This window comes from Pocillopora verrucosa, chromosome 4 (assembly GCF_036669915.1).
Source record: "Pocillopora verrucosa isolate sample1 chromosome 4, ASM3666991v2, whole genome shotgun sequence".
Lineage (NCBI taxonomy): Eukaryota > Metazoa > Cnidaria > Anthozoa > Scleractinia > Pocilloporidae > Pocillopora > Pocillopora verrucosa.
In genome coordinates this window covers 26397055-26417130 of record NC_089315.1, presented here as the reverse complement: position 1 = coordinate 26417130, position 20076 = coordinate 26397055, and the positions used below count along the sequence as shown (strand labels likewise).

General features: G+C 41.6%; 1 protein-coding gene across 1 annotated transcript in view; it reads right to left on the bottom strand.

Moving 5' to 3' along the window:
* The window catches only part of LOC131779283 (uncharacterized), a 30495-nt gene extending 11822 nt beyond the window's left edge, over positions 1-18673 (bottom strand). Inside the window, exons 1-5 of the mRNA XM_059095811.2 lie at positions 18199-18673; positions 15753-16002; positions 3188-15232; positions 1276-2771; positions 200-836 (exon numbers count right to left, since the gene is read on the bottom strand). Of these exons, the coding sequence (XP_058951794.2) occupies positions 200-836; positions 1276-2771; positions 3188-15232; positions 15753-16002; positions 18199-18387 (14617 nt within the window). The 5' untranslated portion in view covers positions 18388-18673. The remainder of the gene's footprint in view (positions 1-199; positions 837-1275; positions 2772-3187; positions 15233-15752; positions 16003-18198) is intronic.
* Between the last annotated feature and the right edge of the window lie 1403 nt (positions 18674-20076).

The following is a 20076-nucleotide window of genomic DNA, read 5'->3' as shown; positions in this document are numbered from 1 at the left end:
ATATAACTGATATCGTTATTTGTAAATGAAGTTGACCTAGTGTGTCAAAGCCCTACAAATCGTCGAAAAGAAATACATGCATAAAAAAGGCAACAAAGAAAGATCTATCTCTTAAAGTTTATTTTACTTCTAAAAATTGCTTTAGATCCATAAATTTCGTCCTTATATCCGGAAAAAAACCACAATTCATATAGGTTACCTGTATTGTCAACAGTAACTCCACTAGAGGACGCGTTGACGCTCACAAGGCCAGCTTTGTTCTCAGCCTTTATAGAGACAAAATACGTTTCGCCATGAACGAGTCTCTGGTTTTGCAAAATGCAACTAGTGGCGTTCCCAAGGTCAGCAAAGCTCATTATATTGCATTCCCCAGGTTGGATACCAACACAAACAAAGTATTTCTCAATCTCACTTTCCATGTCTGAGAATCCACTCCACTTTACAGATATTTCCGAGTCGGTGAACACCTCAGGGGATTCGCCCACCGGAGGATTTTCAACGTGCATGATTTCACCCACTATTGGGGGAGTCGAGTCTACCACGAAGCCATCCGATGACAACTCGCTCGCTCTACCAACAGTGTTCGTAGAACGAATCGTTGTTACATACTTGACTCCTTCATGAAATTCTAAATCGGCAATGCATATGTATGTGCGGTTTCCAATATCCATATTTTTTACTAAACAGTTGTTCACGTCGATAGCGGAACAAATGGAAACCTCGCTCTTTAAAACACTACTTTCAGCATCCTCTGTTTCCCAACTGACGCAATAAGCGTCCCTGGCGCTGATATAGTCTTTGTCGACAAAATATGATCCCCGGTGTAAGTCAACCACCTGTAAAGGTGCATTAACATACTTGAATGAAAATGTTAAAATTTACGAAAGGAGTGGACTTTTTCTAAATACTTTCAGTTGCAAGGGATTATACACGGGTTAAATAATGAGAGGGCCACTTAGGTACCTTTCGATCATAAAACTAAACGAAGGTCTTTGGATTGATGCAAAACCAAAATAAGGAATTCAGTTACATGAAAGACTTTAACTCGAAGAAACAATTTTTCTGGTTTTCTTCGAAAATTTTTGATCCGATGAAAGAGAAAGAAGTTTCAACAAACAAATCGAATTTGGAGAAGCTCGAACCTAATACATTGACTTACACATTACGAAAATAGATACATTACTTTGAGAAAAAGATTTTTTTTTTTCCGATCCTTCTATGAAAGACCTGCATGTAAAAAAAAAGGAATCAATCTGACTTTGAATAGTAAGTTACCTTTGCGATGACAGGTGGAGTGCCGTCTACTTCAAAGCCGTCTGAAGTCACTCTTGTAACTGCTCCTGCGCCGTTGTAAGCGCTTACTGTTACGAACACGCCCATTTCGGTCCCAAAGGATGGATAAATCTGCTGGCCAGCGCTTGTGCTGTCACCGACATCCGTTACAGGGATGATATCACAGCTTCCCTTTCTTGTTCCAGCACACCATGTGTATCTGCTTATCTCAGACTCTACATCCTGAAAAACATCCCAGTTAGCATAAATAAACGCACCGCTCTCTTGGAAATCGATGTCTTCAAGTGTTTGTCCATCTCTTACTTTGCCCCCAACAGGGGGAGTACTATCGACTTTAACTCCATTAGAGGCCGCAATGTTGCTGTAACCAGCTTCATTTGTTGCTCTTACGGTGACAAAATACTTTCCAGTGTGATTCAAACTTAAACCTGTGATTATACCTTTGAGGGCGGTTCCCACACTGATAAAAGCACTCACGTCGCACTTCTCTTGTGCTGTTCCCACACACATCTCGTACTCGGTTATTCTGCTGTTAGGATCGATAAACGGTGACCAATTAGCGGAGACATCACTTTCTGATATCTGCAGCGCTGCGTCATTTCTCTCGCTCGATCCATCGTATATGTTGCCTGCAATCGGTGCCGCGACGTCGAGTATGAACTGGTTAGACACAGCCTCACTGAACAACCCCACATTGTTGTGGGCTCGAAGCATAACAACATAGGAAACTCCAGGTTTGATGTCTAGAGCAGAATTATGTATGCTATTTTTGAGTCCAACATCAACAAATGGAATGATACAGTCTTTTGTAGTACCCGCGTGACATACAGCCCACTCAAAGTGACTTAATCCACTATCAAGATCAACAAATCCACTCCATTCTGCTATTATGGGGTCGTCTTTCCGCAGGTACTTAGTTTTCATCGTGTCTCCAACTATAATGGCACCAACTGTTGGCTCGGTATTATCAATAAGCAGCGGTTTAGAGATGGCGGTGGCTACTACTCCTACGCAATTTGTAACTTTTAATCTAATAAATACTACAGTTCCCGATGCGAGTGGCTGAGGAAGAGGGTGCTCGATCGACGTTATACTTGTATCTACAGCTGACCACGAGACTATATCACATGATTTAGCTCTCGAGCTAGCGCACCACTCAACAAAACAAATTCCACTTTCCTCATCAGAAGGTGCTTCCCAGGAAAACGACAACAAACGATTGCTACGTTGCTTAATATCGCAAGAAGAATTATCATAATCATCACACCGATGGGAAGACGAGGAGAAAACTAAAACTTTCCCTACATTGGGTGGAGTAGCATCCAGTGTTACACCATCAGAGTAAGCTGTTTCTTTTAAGCCAACACCATTGATAGCTTCCACTGTAAAAAAGTACCGTTGGCCTTCCTTTAGGATAATGGAAGGATGCACACTTGTTAGAGGATTTGAAGATGTCATGTTATGCACGTCACAGGCTCCTGCGTGATATGAAAATTACAAATATTGCATAAGTCACACTGATGGTGAAAGTGCTCAGAAAAGAGGTGTTCTTATTTCATATAGTTCATAGCGAACGGATAAATAGTTCGCGAAACATACGTTGATGATAAAAAAGGAACATCAGGCAAACCTTTGCCTGAGCCTGCCACAGGCATTTCACGGAAGGAAAGACATTTCAGAATATGAGTTGATGAAACATAATTCAAGTGATCACCCTTGTGCGCCAACAACGATTCATACCGAACGCTGGAACAGAAAGAAACGTGGTTTCTTTCATATCCACGATAATGCAGGAATGTTGAATTAAACTTCACGGATCCCAATATCGCCCTATTTTGGCGAGATCCCTTTGAATACAAAGTAGTTTTAAGAATATAAATAGTCAGTTGCATACCTTGCGTCGTTCCAACACACCAATTGTATTCAGCAACACTGCTCTCAGTATCTTGAAATCCCTTCCAGTGAGCAGACAGTACCCCATTTTCGCGCTGATAATCTATGTCGAAGAATTCTTGGCTACCCGTGGAGGTTAGATTACCATCAATTACAAGACCAGGTTGTGGTGGCGTCCAGTCCACTACAACTTGCTGTGATGTCAGAGTGGTTTTCAGGCCAAGCATGTTGACTCCAATAACTGTTACGTGAAACACAAGTCCTTGGTGTAGAGTAAAATTAAGTTGGTCCAAGTCGATGGAGCGACTAAGGCTGTCTACACGTTTAAAACCTAGCAAGTTGTCTTGGAAATGGAAACTACCTACTCCGACAAGAAAATGGTTTATACCGCTTTCAAGATCGTCTATGGACCACGTGACTACAGGGGCAGAAGGTGTGTTCACATACATAGTTCCTTTTCCAGTTGTGGGGGATATTTGGAGTGACTTTCCTACTGGAGGCGTTCGATCAACGACAACACCATCCGATGAAGCACTGACTTGCTCTCCTCTGTTATTCTCAGCTCTGACTGTGACATAGTATTTCTTGCCGTGTTCGAGTGTCAGGTTGTGGAAGTTGTTAGTGGACGTTTTCAGATGATATGACTCCAAGAATGGCCACTTACAAAAATCAGGACCAGAGGGGTTAGGCGGTTGATCCCTAATGCACCAATCATACCTGAAGATACCAAATGCTGGATCCTTGAAGCCACTCCAGTGCGCCCAAATTGCTTTGTCATCTAGTTGGAAGTCAATATCTTTCGCTGAAATTACTGGGCCATCGCTCACGACTCCAGCAGAAAACTTTCCAAGTATGACAAACAATCCAGACGAGCAATCAGTTCTTTGAAGTCCAACGCCATTTCTGACTCGAATGCAGACGAAGTAAGTCTTGTTTTCGACGAGAGTTTGATTATTGATTACCACTCCGCCCACTGAGTCGTCTGCGATTATCTCGGTATAAAAATTACCGCTACTTAATTTAAGCGAGAGAAGATCTTCACCAACGGCCCAGCTGGTCTGTCTAATACCACTCTCAGGATCTGTAAAGCCTGTCCAACTTACCACCATCAATGATCCTGGTACTTCATTCTTGTTCCGATCATATTTGCTCGGAAAAACATACTGAGCAACCACAACGCCAGGGTTCGGCGCGGTTCTGTCGATTACGACGCCATTTGATGCCGTCTCACTAGATAAGCCGGCTTTATTTACAGCAAGGAGCCGCAAGAAGTACGTCGAACCGAATAACGAAGGGATATCGGAAATCAAAACGGTCGACATGGATATTGGCACTTTTGAAAAGTTTCTTATGTCGTTATTCTCTGGATTAGTTCCCAATCCCCATGCGACAAACTCGAGTCCACTTTGGTCATCCTTCGCAGCCCATGAAGCGCTCACAGAATCATTATTTGGGTCATATGTTAATTTCAAGTCGTTCACTTCAGGTGGGGAGCTATCAATGATAACACCATCCGTCCAATGTACTGAGGACAGGCCGACAGCGTTAAGAACCTCAATACCACCGGCGTACGTTTCCCCTTCTTGAAATCCTGTTGAAATTTGACCTCCTCCCGTTATTATTACAGACCCTGTGGAGTTTACGGGTGTCTTCAAAGCATAAAAAGGAATAACGTATTCGCTTGTGCGCAAGCTTTTAACTGCGAAACGATATCGAAGTATGGGAGATTCATTATCATAGCACACCCACGAAATACTTAGTTTGCTTGAGCTTGGAGCGTATTTTAAGTCCTGCTGAAGATCTCTCTGACCATCCCATACATGTAGGCACACTGGAGGTGAAATATCAACGGTAAATCCGTCTGATTTCACGGTAGTTTCCAACCCAACACCGTTCACTGCTGTCACATTGACAAAATACCTTCTCTCACTATCAAGATCTTTGGCCAAAATCAAAGCCGCCATAGAAACATTGCCGTTGAAACTAAAGGACCCGTAACCGTCGTCGACTGAGCTGAATACTTTCACTGCATATTCTTTTACACCACTCTCCGCGTCAGCAAATTTGAATTTTACTGTCAAGTTTCTTGTAGAGTATTGGTATTCCCCATCTTGGACATAAATTAAATCTGGAGGAGTGTCATCAAAGACAACGCCTTTTGAAACAGCAATGGCTCTAAGACCCACATTGTTTGTGCATTTTACTGTTGCAAAGTAACGATATCCCAGTTGAAGATTGCCCGCTACTGTAAACGATGTTTTGTGAATCGGCAAGCTTGTGAAGTTCATAAAATCGACCTCTCCAGGCTGTAACCCAAAAGCAATCTCTATGGACGCTAACGATGTTTCTGGATCATCGCAGGTCCATGTGGCAGCCAAGGAACCTCCAGTGGTGAAACCTAAGTCTTGATTTGGATTGTCACCATCGAGAACAGGCTTTGAGAAAACGGGAGGTGTGAAATCGACCAAAACACCTCTGGAAGAAACCATCTTACTGGGCATACCGAGCAGATTGAGTGCAATCACTGTCGCATAATAACGACTGCCACTTGCCAACTCTGAAATTTGTAATCTAGAGCTTGAAGCTGTGTTTACGAGCCCTACATCTGTAAATTGTTGCACATCTTGGGCTTCAGGAGACGTGCCGAATGCCAGCTGATAAGTTAATATTCTTGTTTCTTGTTCAGTAAAGTTAAACCATGAAGCTCGAAGAACTGAACTCTCGATTTGTTGGTCAATTTCCGCTCCAGGTCTTCCATCGGTCACAAAGCCTGGAAGGGGAGGAGTGCTATCCACAATCACACCATTAGAATGGAAAAGCGCTTGATTCCCAGCCCTGTCTATCATCTTGAGACATGCGTGGTATTTGTGACCAGAAGTCAAATTCAGCCCGAATAACAGATAGTAATTGGTATTGGATGGAACAATTTCTTCCTTTCTCACATCGCAGCTGATTGAGTCTGCCTTGCACGATAAACCTAATAGTACTGTTTCAACACCAGAGAAGTCAGTAAAGCCATACCAATGGGCACGGAAAAGGGTCAAGTAGCTTTGATACTGGGCATCAGCTGAGCCCCATCCGTCTAGGACGATTCCACCCTTTGGGGGTTCTTGGTCAGAGAGTAGAGGGGGCGAGGATTTGATGCTAAACAGTCCAGCATTGTTGATGGCCCAAATGGTAATGAAATAACGTCGGTTGTTTTCCACGGAAAACGAGTTTAACGCTGTCCAGTTGACTTGCAGTGAAGAAGCTGGTGTACTTAATAGAATTGACTGAAATTTCATGACGTCATCAGTCCCAGGATAACTTCCTACTCCCACTTTGTACTTCGCAACTTTTGATAAATCATCCTCAATTTCAAAGTAAGCTCTGAAAGTAATGCGTAACTTCCTGATAGCTGACAGTGTTTCGCCGAAATGTCCGTGTTGAACATACGTAACTAGTGGGGGAGTACTATCAACGATGAATGTATTTGACAAACCACGAGCAACAACACCTGCTTTATCTTTTGCCTCGATTACAACTGAGTAAACTCCATCTTCGAGGTCAATGTTACGCCCAGTAACCCTAACCCGTCCAGCCGTCTTAAGCGCTACTAATAGGTCATCATTCTTCAAAGAGGCCACTGAAATAGCGAAACCCGCTACGCCACTATGTACATCATAGAAGCTGTCGTTTCTACACTGATTAGGATCGAGTGGTCCAGATACTCTGTTCTCATCCACTAAACACCAATTCCATCTTGCCCATACTGATTTAGTCATCCACTGGTACAAAAGTGGAGGACCAGTTGATCCAGTGATTACTTTTCCAGTGTGCGGAGGAACAAAGTCTACAATGGCTCCGTTACTACTGCCATTAATACACATACCAACCCCGTTGCAGGCAACAACTGTAACAAAATAACGCTGACCACTGCTTAGGAAAAGACCTGAAATGGTCACTCCGGTTTGGTAGCCAATTGTCTTAAAATTCTGAACGTCATTGAATCCAGGGCTAGTCCCTAAAGCAACGCGGTACTCAATCAGGCCACTCTCTGAATCTGCAAATGCTTGTTCCCAGTGCGCACTGAAGGTGTATCTTTCGCTGGTGTAATTCTTATCCTTCCCCTCAAAGCCGTCTTTAATGTATTGTGAGGCGACTGAGGGCGGTGTATTGTCAATAATAATGCCATCAGACCAAATAGTTTTCTTAAGGTTAGCTCCATTTATGATCTTTATGGTGACGTGATATCTAACTCGCGGAAGAATGTTGACATCAGAGACACTCGCAAAAAGCATTCCACCTTGGATGACTTTGTGGGTAACAAAGTTGACATCTTCAAATGCTCTCACGTCATCTCCTCCTGGATAAGTACCAACTCCCACCAGTTGTGCGCGAATGCCACTTTCCCGATCAACACATTTCCATTTTGCTTGAATACTGCTTAATTTTCTAACAAAGTCGACATCAAAGAAATCTTCATCGTTCGTTACGTCAATAGCAGTCTCTTCGCAATGCGGCGGTGTATTATCTGGCACAAACCCATTTGTCTCAATAATCGTTTGAAGTCCTGCTGCGTTTGTTCCACGGAGTACTAGTTTGTAAGCTAAACCAGCCTCAAGAGAAAGGCCATCCATGAAGGGTGTCTGTTGAGTGAGTGCAATATTCACAAATGACGTAACATCTTTATTGGTGTTATTTCTCAAAATTCTCCACTCATATCTCACCATAGGGCTCTCGGGATCTTTGAAAGGGTCGAACTTACCACGGATGCGCTTCAGTGATGGGATAAACATCACATCGCTCTCGCCAGCACCATCTTGAAAATGTCCAGGAAAAGGTGGAGTTGTGTCAATCACGATACCATCGCTGCACATGACTGCTTTTAATCCTAACAAATCCATCGCATAAAGGCGTGTGAAATATTTTTTTCCGTGATTCAAATTCAGGCCAGAAGTCTGGATAATAGTTGAGTCACCGAGAGTGGTCAAGGGAACGATATCTGCTTCAGCTTCGTCAAACGTGCAGTTGGTAGAGGACGATACTCCCCATTTTATGTATGCGATATTCTTTATATTGCTCCTAAAGGCAAAATTCATACCTAAAGTGTATGTATCTGACTGATAATCCACATCTTGGCGTTCATTGACACCATCGTAGACATACCGAATCTGAGGACTCTTACGTCTCGCCGTAAATTTAGGGCAGTTAACCAACTTACTATCACGCCCCACGTCATTTGTCGCCAATACGCTGACATACACATCTCGTCCGTGCATTATTGGAAGATCATTGACAACTATGCTTAAAGATGTTCCCACCGATGCAGAGTAGTCATCGCCAGAACCCTGAATGGATCCTATCCTAACGTGGTAATTGCTGATTTTAGTATCTTCGGAGAATCCATGCCACTGTACGAAATATATTTTGTCAGCAGCTTGCCTTGCCGTACATTCCCCAGCGATAGGTGGCGTCGTGTCAACATCTTGGTGACAATTTGTAAAGAGCGTCTGGTCAATCATTCTCGCTGACCACCACCACTCCCAGATGGTATTTTTTCCACACCATCCGTTGTTTATACTACAGCCAAATAACCAGCACCTTAACCGGAAGCAGAGACGGAATCTATACCAAAGCCAAACTCTAATGCGAAGCGGTGTCATTCGCATCTTTAGCTCGATGCACGCTTTCAATGGCCACTTATCAATCCTGATAAACAGGTCTGGTATAAAGTGGGTCTCCAAAAGTCTTGCCTCAATTGTAATTCCAGCTTCTACAACAAAGAGTGATAAAGCGGCACCAGCGTAGACAGAGATCCAAGCTCCGGGCATGAGACCAAGACGAAAAACCTTGTCCTTTAAACAAACTTGTCCTTGAAAGTCTACACTATAATAGCCACCAGCACCAGCAAACAGTTTTACTGGTATGCCAAACACAACTATGATTTGTGAATATTCAGGGAGGAATTGCTGATATCCCCTAAGAACATTTCCACGGAACAAGGTCATACACGATCCGAGATCTGAGGCTTGCCTGCGCATTCTCCTATTGCTCTTATGATCTTCTTCTAGTTGCTCCGAATAAACATCAGACTCCAATAGCTCTTGGGAGGTGCTTCGCTTTCGTGTAGTTCCGCAAATCATGTCTCCGAATGGAACCAACCTCCGCGGTCGCAGAATGTAGTCCTTCATAACCGCAAAGAACAGGCAGTTCTCTTGGATTCCAAAAGTCATTTTCAAAATCGGAAGTCTGAGATAGAAATATCTTTCTTCAAAGTCTCCGCCTATAAGCTCTACATTATCTTTCTCAGCATAAGTACCACTTGAGAACACCACTGCGATTACTTCACTGTCAACTCTGCAGACCGACTCTAAGCCCGAAGGGGTTCTGACGACTCTAGAGAGCGTGGCTTCTCCAGTCTCATCACCATTACTGATGTCATGGAACTCGAGCTTACATTGGAAACCAGAAATCATGGCACATTTCGAGATGCAAACATACTCGGTACTGAACTGTCTGACGATAGCCATGCCTTGTGCGTTTGCTCCGATGATGATTACTCTGTCGGGTGTCAAGCCAGAAGGAGACAGATCCCCATCAGCAGATAGCTTATAGCCGTAGGCCTTTCCACCTTTCCCGTCTGTTACCCAAAGGACATTGGATGGCTCATCGTAAGAAAGAGAAGTTGCAGTACCTTCAACTGATGCAGATTTGGACAAACCAACCCAAGATGGCTTTGGTGACCGGAACGAACTGGTCACACTAGATTTCTTTACGGAATAAATTTTGTTTGAAGCGCTGTCACTGATCCAGATATAGTCTCGAGCAATAGCCACTCCTCCTATTTTTACAACCAGAGGGCTTCCTTGACTACCAAGTTGAATTATCTTTTTAACTCCATAACCAAAGTTGGTTACCACTAAAAGTGATGCTTTCCCTTTGTTGCTAGAGACTCCATGCATACCCAAAATAACCTCGCTTTGGGATAGCCTTGAAATTCCCTCTACTTTATAGTCATCAAACAAACCTGGGATCAGCCAACGCCCACTCTTGTCCATGGAGGAAAGGTCATCTAGATGTGGGAACTTCCAAGTGAAAATGGTCTTTAGATAAAGTGATGACGATCGTTGGATTGATCGTACACAAACTTCCTCCGAACAATAGGGTATTTGTTCCCACGGTTTGTAGGCCCTGGGGTCTAATCCTCTCTGTCGCAGCTGTAGCTTGTTAAGAAAGTCTGTGACCTTGTCCATAAAGTTGTTGACTTTTGTTACAGTATCAGTGAATTTGGTGGCATATTTGTCAAGAAAGGGCTTCACGACATCACTGAGTTCTCCTGTTTCAGATAAGAGGTCGATGATTGGGCTCGAGACTGAACTTGTTACACCTATTAAGCTATCAGCATATTGTAACGCACCTTGGGTAACAGTACCTAGTCCTCCCAGGACGTGGTTGATATTCTTTGTCTTTTTCCACAGTTCGTATGATAGTTTAAGTTTGGAACGCACATCTTCAACGGCTTCGATATGTTCTAGAACAGCATCATCGTAAACATTTCTCATTGCTTTGAATGTGTTTTCGAGAAAGTCTTGCATTTTCTTCTTAGTTTCCCTTGCCTTCTGTATATAGTCCACAATTCTTTCGATTCGTCCTTTTACTTCTCTTACGGAGCGCTTTTGAATGCCACTCCCCTCTTTGTTCTCAGCCTTTCGGCCAGTGATCTTTTGGAAAACCGCCTTTACTCTTTGAACATCATCTTTAAGGGAGAAATTCCGGACTTGCTCCGCTAATAGTTTCACCGTGTCGATAACAGCTGTGATGTTATCAACCCCTTGTTTGCAAGTTTCAAGCAGGTCAGTGTATCCACTCGCTTCTTTAAACTTATCTTTAAGCACATCAACCCTATCTTTGATGGTTCTAGCTTGATCGATAAAAGCTTCGGAAATACAACCTCCACCCTTGATACACTTCTGTATTTTGAAGTTCTTCCATGTAGCCGGAACCATGTCATATAGAACTCTCACTTCCTTCTTGAAGTCCTTATACTGATCGATGACGTATCTCCCAACCCCAAAAGCTTTGCGGACGCATGGTTTGGTGCTCTCTACGAGTATTTTCTTGATCTGCTTGCAGTCGGGTAGTTTACCTGCCGTCTCTAGAATAGGCGAAAAATTGTTGGTGAAAGGCTTAAGCTCAATTAAGACACCCATCACTTCACGTACCATGGCTTTGATATTTCGTAATTCGTCTTGCATCTCGTCAATCGGTTCTTTAATTATAAGAAACTTTGACATGGCTTTGCTGATGAGCTTATCAGCCTCTCTGTTGAAAAACGTATCAACTTCTTTGACAATGTCATAGTTTCCAAACTTATCGAGCGTCTCAGCAGCGATGGTCTTAAACTTGTTGCAGACATCTCTTATTCGCTGATCAAAGTCAAGTCCAAACTGCTTTCTGATATCAAGCTTCTTGATCTCTTTTTCGTAGTCGTGAGCTCTGTCTGCAAAGTTAAGTATATCATCTACTGTTTTCCTTGCTTTAGTCGCGTACTCTGGAAGATTCCGGAGATGCGCTAGGGCCTCGTTGATTTTCATAGCTATTTCACGGACGGATTTGAGAAACCCTTTCTTTGTATTAAGAATTGAAAGGAAATCTGATATTATCTGGGCAACACGAGAAACCTTCCCGACACGAGCTGCCATATTCTCTGCATGCCACGTCTCGATATTAGACACGGCGGATTTTAATTGTCCTCCAACCGCCTTTATGTTAGTGGCGACAGGTCCAATGAACGATCCTAACTCCATGAGTGCTTCACGAGCGTTTTCTTGTACTTTATCTATTATGTCAGTGGAGAAATTTGTAGCTTTGGTGCATGCACCATTGACTTGCGAGGCTGTCCCGTTGGCAAAGTCCACTATATCATCTGCAAGATTCCGAATATCTTTCAGTTTGCCTGTGAGCTCTTGCAGTGAGTCTAAAACGAATCCTTTTGCAGCTGTGGTAAAGTTGCGCTGAATTTCGTCTATTAGAGAATCTACAAGGACAGTAAAGTTTAGTAGTTCCGTTAGTGCACTCTGGGTGGTATTCTCCACTAGCCGAAGCACCTGAATTCCTTTCTGCTCAACGTTTACTCCAAACTCTCTAAATTCCTGTGATGAATTCAAAGCCAATTTATACACTCCACATATACGCTGCACGTTTTTCTTCGTGAACTGCTCCACTGCCGGCCCAAGCTCCTGAAAGAAATCTGTGATGTCAGCTATTGCTAACACATTTCCATATTGAACGTCAAGTAGTTCAAAAAGACTCTCTAGGAATTCTTGCAGAGCTGCAGCCGAATTTGAAGAATTAGAGTTGGAGTTTCCGCCCAAAATTTCTTTAAAAAGTGTTCCAAGATCGAAGTTCTTGCCAGGCAGTATTTCTTCAAAAAACTTTTCGAGATCAAAACCTGAGAGTTTGAACTGTACTAGAAAGGCTCCAAGTTTCTCTAAAATAGTGATAAAGTTCTGGAAGCCCATTGATTTCAGATTGAGCTTGAACTTAAGGCTGATTCGCCAATCAAAACGCAGACCAAAGTTAAAACCACTCAAATTAAAAGAAGGGAATCGTTGGTTCATGTCTGGTAACTGTAACCTTGGGAATCTAATGCTTTGGAGAAAATCAAGCAAAGAAGACATATCCAGGAAACGATTGGCAAACTGTAAAAGATTTAAGGAAGTTTGCTGAAGTGTTTCCAGAGGAAGCGAAAGGTGGATGGAGAACTTGAACGGAAGCTGGAAATTGAAACCGCCAGGAACAGACATCCCTAAGGAATTGAAATACTCTTTGATTTTTTCAAAATGCAGGTCGACAGAGACCGAGCGAAGAATGTCCAGGAGTGTCTTGATATTGAAATTTCCCGGCAGTTTATGAGGCAAATAGTTGGTTATTTTACCCAAAATGCTGAGGATGTTGTCCAGAGATGAAATAACTTTTTGAAAAACGTAGTCTATAGCAGTCAGCCTTCCGAGACTTTGCTGTATTTTCTTTATCATGTCTCTTAGCCACTTCCAGTCCTTAAGGCGGCTTAGAACATCTTTGGTAAACTTTATGATTTTTCCGATCAGATTAATCGGTCGTAAAGGCTGCACCAGGTTCTGCACAAATTGAACGAGCTTGCTGACGAACTCCTTAAATTTGTCTATTTGCAACGGTAAATAACCAGCAAGCTTGCTGATAAACTGGTTTATCTGTTCAGCAATCACGCTCGTAATACTATCAAACTGCCTAAGGAGACTGTCGCCAGTATCAGCAATGACGTGGATGAGGTCTTTCGGGAAATCATTCTTGAAACTGGCAGAAGTCTTGAAAGTAGCTTTACCTCGCACGACGTCAAATCCAAACTTGAGAATGTGAGCTTGAATATAAGCTTGGTTGTCAAGATTCACCTCAAATTTTCCACCAAAAATGCCAATTCTTAGCTTTACTTGATTAATGAACTGTATGACTGATTCGGCTCCCAGCCACTCACCACCATAGGTCTTCAACCATCGCTTTGAAGGGCCAAGAGCAAACTCTCTTGGACGAAGGAATTGGAAGAGAGCACGTTTTTGGCGATGAATTTCTCTTCGTCTTTTCCTTAAATGAACTGCTTTAGGGTGATCCCCGTAGTTTTCAATAAGTTGAATAATCGAAGAATCCAGAGTCTCACCTTCTGCGGCTTGCCATAACGCACGTTCCAGCCCCTGTACCACTGAATTGCTTAAATTGTGGCGACGCTCAACCAAAATATCAACAACTGCAGCTTTTACTTCAGGATGTTCATCGACGTATAGCGCTTGCATCAAGTGTTGATTCGTGTCTTCCATAGGAAGTTTTCGCATCGCTGAGATCACCGCTGATCGAATACCAGAATTCTCGTGATTAATATGTCTCAAGATGACGGGAAGTCCGGAAGGATGACCAAGATTTCCAAAGGCCCAGATGTGGTCTCTCAGCTGTGTTTCGTAGTCCAAGCTGTCGGTATGAAACAGTGTTGATCTGTTTTTGTACCTGCTGTGGATCATCTCGGCGACTCTGTCACATAAAGTCTCGTTGTATCCCGATCTCTTTGCTCTTTCAGCTAGTCCGGCTAGGACAAGCATCGCCGTTGATGTAACTTCGTCTCCTTTCTCTTCTCTTAATGCAAGATTCAATAAGGCATCGAAAAGTTGTGAGTGAAGTGGACCTTCTGGTAAGTAGAATATTCCAATCAGAAGTGTTTCGTATTCTTCTTTGCTTAGGATTCGAGGGTAATTTTCCTTAACGGCTTCCGCCAAAGTGTTTTGGGCGTGATAGTTTCCGTGTCCGGCAAGCGTTGCTATATATATTGCCCACGACGTGATGTTTTGGTGACTCCGTTCCCGAACAAGTCTGTTAATTATTCGGAAAGTTTCTTTGTCCTTGCGAACCATGCGATGCATCTCATTAGAGCAATCAGCAATTTGACGCTCCTTCATGCTTTTGTCGGTGAAACAGCGCAACACTTCATAGAAAGGTCTCGACTTTTTCTTCTCTCCACCGATCTTGGACCAGTTTATCTTCCCAGTATCAGTAAACAAAAGATTGTCTTTGTTGAGAGTACGAGCTATCTTCACATGCGGTTCCTCTGATGCCGAGCGTTTGGAACGATGGTGTTCAGGTCCTAGACAAGATCTTAACGTCAGTTTGCTAAATCCCTTTGTGGACATTTCAATGTCTTGCTCTTGGCCTTTAAAACCCTCGAAATTGTCTGCTCTAGGATGACCATTGGAAGGTCTAAAAAAAGCTTTATTAGTTCGGTGAACTCTTTCTACCTTTCCGTCTTTCACATGAATATGCGTGTTGTGTTGAGACTGCACCCTGTGTGCTTTGTCCGGAGTACCGTCTGCAAATACTTGATAATCTTGGTTCGTCCAGGAGCGATGAAGATGAGCGTGTGTATCGTTGGCTGAAATAACCCTGTACTTTGTTCGAAAGATTCCAGAATCATCGTGTTCTTGCACTTCATAGATGTTGGATCTATGCACTTCTTTTAGATTAAGCTGAAATGCGCCTGCAATACCTGTGATCAAACAATGGGTAATGGGAGGAGAATAGCATGCAACTGGGCCGAACTACTATTCCCCTCTTGTTAAACTGAGTTCTTGTATAGCATGAACTAAAGAAAACTCATAAAAACATACATTTTTGGGCTTATGAAGAACGTATAATAATCAGTTGAGCACTCTTCCTTGCCAAATAAGTCTCCAAGTAAAAAAGGAAAATCTGTGCACTTTGAGTAAACACTTGTTTTCTTTTGCTTTTTGTTTCTTTTAAATCTCATTTTGGACAGATATATATGAAAAGGTAACAAATTGAATCTCTTTCTTAAGTTTCCGTTCAGCCACAATCATTTACATGCAAATATGGCTGGAAAGTGGCTTATCACCATGGATATCTTGAGCCCTTTCTCTGTTAATCGAAAAGGCTTTGAAATTATTACAAAATACAAGTGCGATTGTAGTTATCCTGTCAAAAATTATGTCTGAAAAACTAATACCGTTGCAAAATCTGGTAACATACTGTGTCTCACTGCTCCCTACCTTTCTTGAAGGCTGCAATTTCAGGTGACTCAGACTTCTTTGGAAAAAAGACGCCATTAATGGGACCATGATCTTCCTGCTGGAAGTAAAATGGCTTTGAGAGCTGCTCTTCAAACTCTTCGTTGACAGGGTGGCTAGCAGGAACACGCCCTCGATGTACACGTTTTACGCGGGGTTCCCGCACGTCGAGCTTGATCAGGTACGAGTGCTGTCTCCCATTGAGGGCATATGAAGCTGGTGTTAAGTCGACCTAAGCGAAAACATTGCTTCATGTGAAGAGCCACCGAAGTAAACATTAGCTATAGCTATTATGGAGATTGACTTTTAATGACTGATTAAATTTCCTATTATAGTTTTGTTTTCACCTTCTAATCATACATGTTTGTATACTTTTCCCGGAAAGCACGATGTAGCCATCATTTCTTCCAGATATTTCTCTTTCTTTACATGTTCATGTTCAGAAAGCATAAGTGAGTCAGTAATAAAAACAAGTTTGGCTCAAAGTCTAAAACCTTCTTTTTCAGCGCACTTGTGAAGAAAAGCTTGTTAGAATATAATTTTTTCACTAACTTTTGTCCTCGTGAATGTGTAAACATCTGCAAATTTTCGCCCTCAACAATTCTCCGTCTTTCTTAAATAAACCGGCTATTTGCTACGGGTCGGGCCAATTAAGGTCCATTTTTTTTTATCTACACTCCCGCTGAAACTGGCTCCTAAACTTGTCAAGAAAATTCTTGCTGGCGTACACGCAGCTTTAATTCCAATCTACGATACCACAACCTCTTGTACTTTCAACCTATTTGTTGCATGCATGGTGGCACCAAAGTCAAAGACCTTCTCTTTGCTTCGAACATCATGCCGTCCGCCTAGGTTGACTCGCAATGAATCTTTTAACAGCATTCGCCTTAAATAAGTATTAGAAATAATGAGGTAAGAAAATGAAGGCTGTAAGACCCAACCACACAATACAACTCATAAGCATATGTGATCAGAGTCGAATAAACCATAACTTTTAAAGATGTACATCGTCATATCTGCGTGAAAACCCTTTTTCTTGAAGAAAATTTTCTACGATTATTAATTTTCGAAAGTATGAGATACAAAGCAGGCTTCCAAGAGCAATGTGTCCTGGAGGTATGTGTTTATTTTTCTTGCTAATTAATGCAGTGCATGTTTCGACAAGAACAGAAATTTGCTTAAAATAGATTTCGTATCAATTGCTTCAAGCGAGTTCCTTGGAATTCACGCGAGAGTGCGTAACCACAATCCGTGGCAAACTAGACTAACTTTTCCGCTAATTTTTTTCAAATATAATTTACATATATTCAAAAATGCACTTTCAGAGACTCAAAAAGAGAATTTGTCCACAAACATTTGTTTCCTGTAAGTGTGAGTTGGTGTTTTATCCCTTGTTAGGCTGTTTTGAAGTTGAAAGTTCTAATGTAATTGTAACAGGTCAGGCATCTCTTAGAAAGAATGGAATGTGACTATAATAAATATATGGCAGATTCTGCTACTTGCTCTCTAGATCAAGATCGAAATCTGCAAAAAGTCGACTATTTCAATAAGAGGTATAGTCCGAAGGCTCTAAATTTACATTTAACGCGAGGTTGATCGATCGACTTAGAGAGTGTGTTTAAGTACGTGATGGAATTGTCTGCGGATGCTAACAGACGTGCTTAAACACGTAGATCTAAAAGTCGATTCACCTGTTTTTTATTTAGCGCTGACACTCTATGTACCATTTATATATCATAGTGGTAAGTTAAATACCATGAATTGGAATGCCGCTTTTCCATGTAAAAGTTAAAACCTGGGATGCACATTTTAAGATTTAAAGATCGGCATGCAAAAGCGTTTTTACTTGTCTCTAGCCTTTCGAGTTCTTAGTTTCTTTTGGGTGTTTAAGAAGGAAATTATTGGAATTTAGTGCTCTCGATCGTTCTTAAACGCAAAAAAGGAAATTTTCACACATTTCGTCAAAAGGCCATTCATCTATATAGCTGCATTCCCGAGTGAAGTAAGACTTTAACACGATTGACTCAACATTAATTAGCGTAAACATATGAATACCCAAAGACACCCAAGTCGACATGGAGCTAGGGTAGTTCAGAAGAGGTAACATTACTCCTTAAAAAGACAACCTAGCAATATTACTGTGGCAACGCAAGGGAAGGATCTTTTCAGATATTTTTAGTATAAAATATGCAGGGTACCAAAAAAACACAATTAGGATGAAAAATACTTTGCTCCTCCACACAATTTAGCATAACTACTGGATTTGAACTATCCACAACAAATATACTAAGCGGAGATGTGACACGTAACCAACATGGAGGGTGAAGAAAATTTTAACATTTTGTAACGCTGGTCGTAGATGAAATAGGGATTAGAGAATATTAGATGGGAAGATCACTCGCTTTTAAAGAAAATGAATCATACTTACCAAAGCGTGAACTTGGTAACCATCACTATGGGTGGACTTTTCTCCTCGAGCGGTGTAAACAGTAACTTCGTAATCGTACGTGCATTTGGTGAGGGGCTTTAGTCGTAGTGGTTTCTGATTGACAGTTTTCCCTTGCAAACTTTCTACATGTAAAATAAAATAAAAGGCGAAAAGGAACTTGTTGCTCATTTTGTTGTAGTTTTGCGCTCTTCTCTTTCAAATTGTTTGTGCGGATACACTTCCTTTGATTAGGCCATTTATTGTCGGCGCTCAATTCGAACTGCAGCAGGAGATGAAATCTTTCAGATCCACGGTAACTGCCAACGTTCTCGTTTACCAGAACAACGGAGTCAAGCAACAAGATTAAGCCAACATACCATCTTTTCAAATGTAATATATGGAACAAAGGAGACAGTGGAGTAGCGGAAGTTGAACGAATTTATTATTCAGCAATGAAGGATTCCTCTAGAGCCAGTTCAGCAAACATCATTATTATGCAAATCAAGAAATGGTTTTCGCGGAAAAATTCCACTTATATCGTGGTATCTTGCGGTTAACTATTGAAATATATTCGCCTCAGAGAACTAACTACATGGTTAAAGTTAACCTTCATTTTCTTAGTGGGCAGAAAGTTAAGCACAACAAAGCTATGTTATGTTTTGCATGACTGGAGACTATACATTTGTTTATTAATCTATCGAGTCAATAAAACATGCGAAAGTGCTCATGATTATCATTTCCCAGAAAGTATTAATATTTGTTTAAAATGTTTTCTAAAGCAAAAAAAAAATGAAGCTCCGTTCAGGCGAATACAAATATAAAAACTTGTGTCCAATCTTCGACCTTAAGTTACATAGAAAGTTTTTAGAAGTGGGCTCATATTTCACGTATGAATAAAGGGGTAAGATTCTAAGGAAACTGTGGTGCTGCGTCGGTGGGAGAGCATAACAGGGTAATTTAGTATTATCAACTGAGTTGATTACGTGAATTGGCCACCTTAAAGAGTTTAAAAGCCGACGTTACGAGCGTTAGTCCTTCGCTCTGACGAAGGGCTAACGCACGAAACGTCCGCTTTGAAACCCTTTGCTGTGGCCAATTTACGTTGTCAACTCAGTTTATAATGCTAATATACCCTCACATTCCATGTAACTGAAGAGCTACTGCTTCCTAAATTTGCAATTTTAAATTTTGTCACTCTTGGAATCACGAAAGATGATGGAACACCATCGCAATCAAAATCACATAACAAAACGATGTTGTTGTAAAATAGAATACTTTTTACGAGACCGGAAGATATTGCCTAATATTGCGCCTTAAGAAATTCATTTTAACTTGTAAGGATTTCTCGTGGTGATAAAGGTTTTTTGCTATCTTATGTTTTTCTGTGCAAATAACGTATTTGTAGACTTTGTTCCTTCATCCTGTAAACTTATTAAAAAGCTCATTAACAATGGACAAATTCCACGAAGCTGAAACACAAACACTTCCTGTTGTAGTTTTGCCTTTTGTGGAAATGATTTACTACTCGCGACGCATTTCTAAATGAAAACAAAAGAATTTGCGAAAACAAGGTGAGAAAAAATTAGCATAGCTGAAGCCATGTCAAATGTCACCTCCAAAAGTGAAGTACTTCTCGCCATGTATCACGAATTGCCAACTGATCAAAATAGAGAAAATGATAACAAATCGAGCTGTGGTGAGGTTAAATGTAACCCTCAACTATGAAGCTTGTGTATTTCTCATTATATGCTATTTATTATGTATTGCTAATCGAGCGACACAGAGTAAATCACTAAATAATCGAGATGTCTCCTCCCACAAAGAATAATGTGCGATTTACTTTGAGACCACAAGTCATGCACCGCTAATTGAGCATAA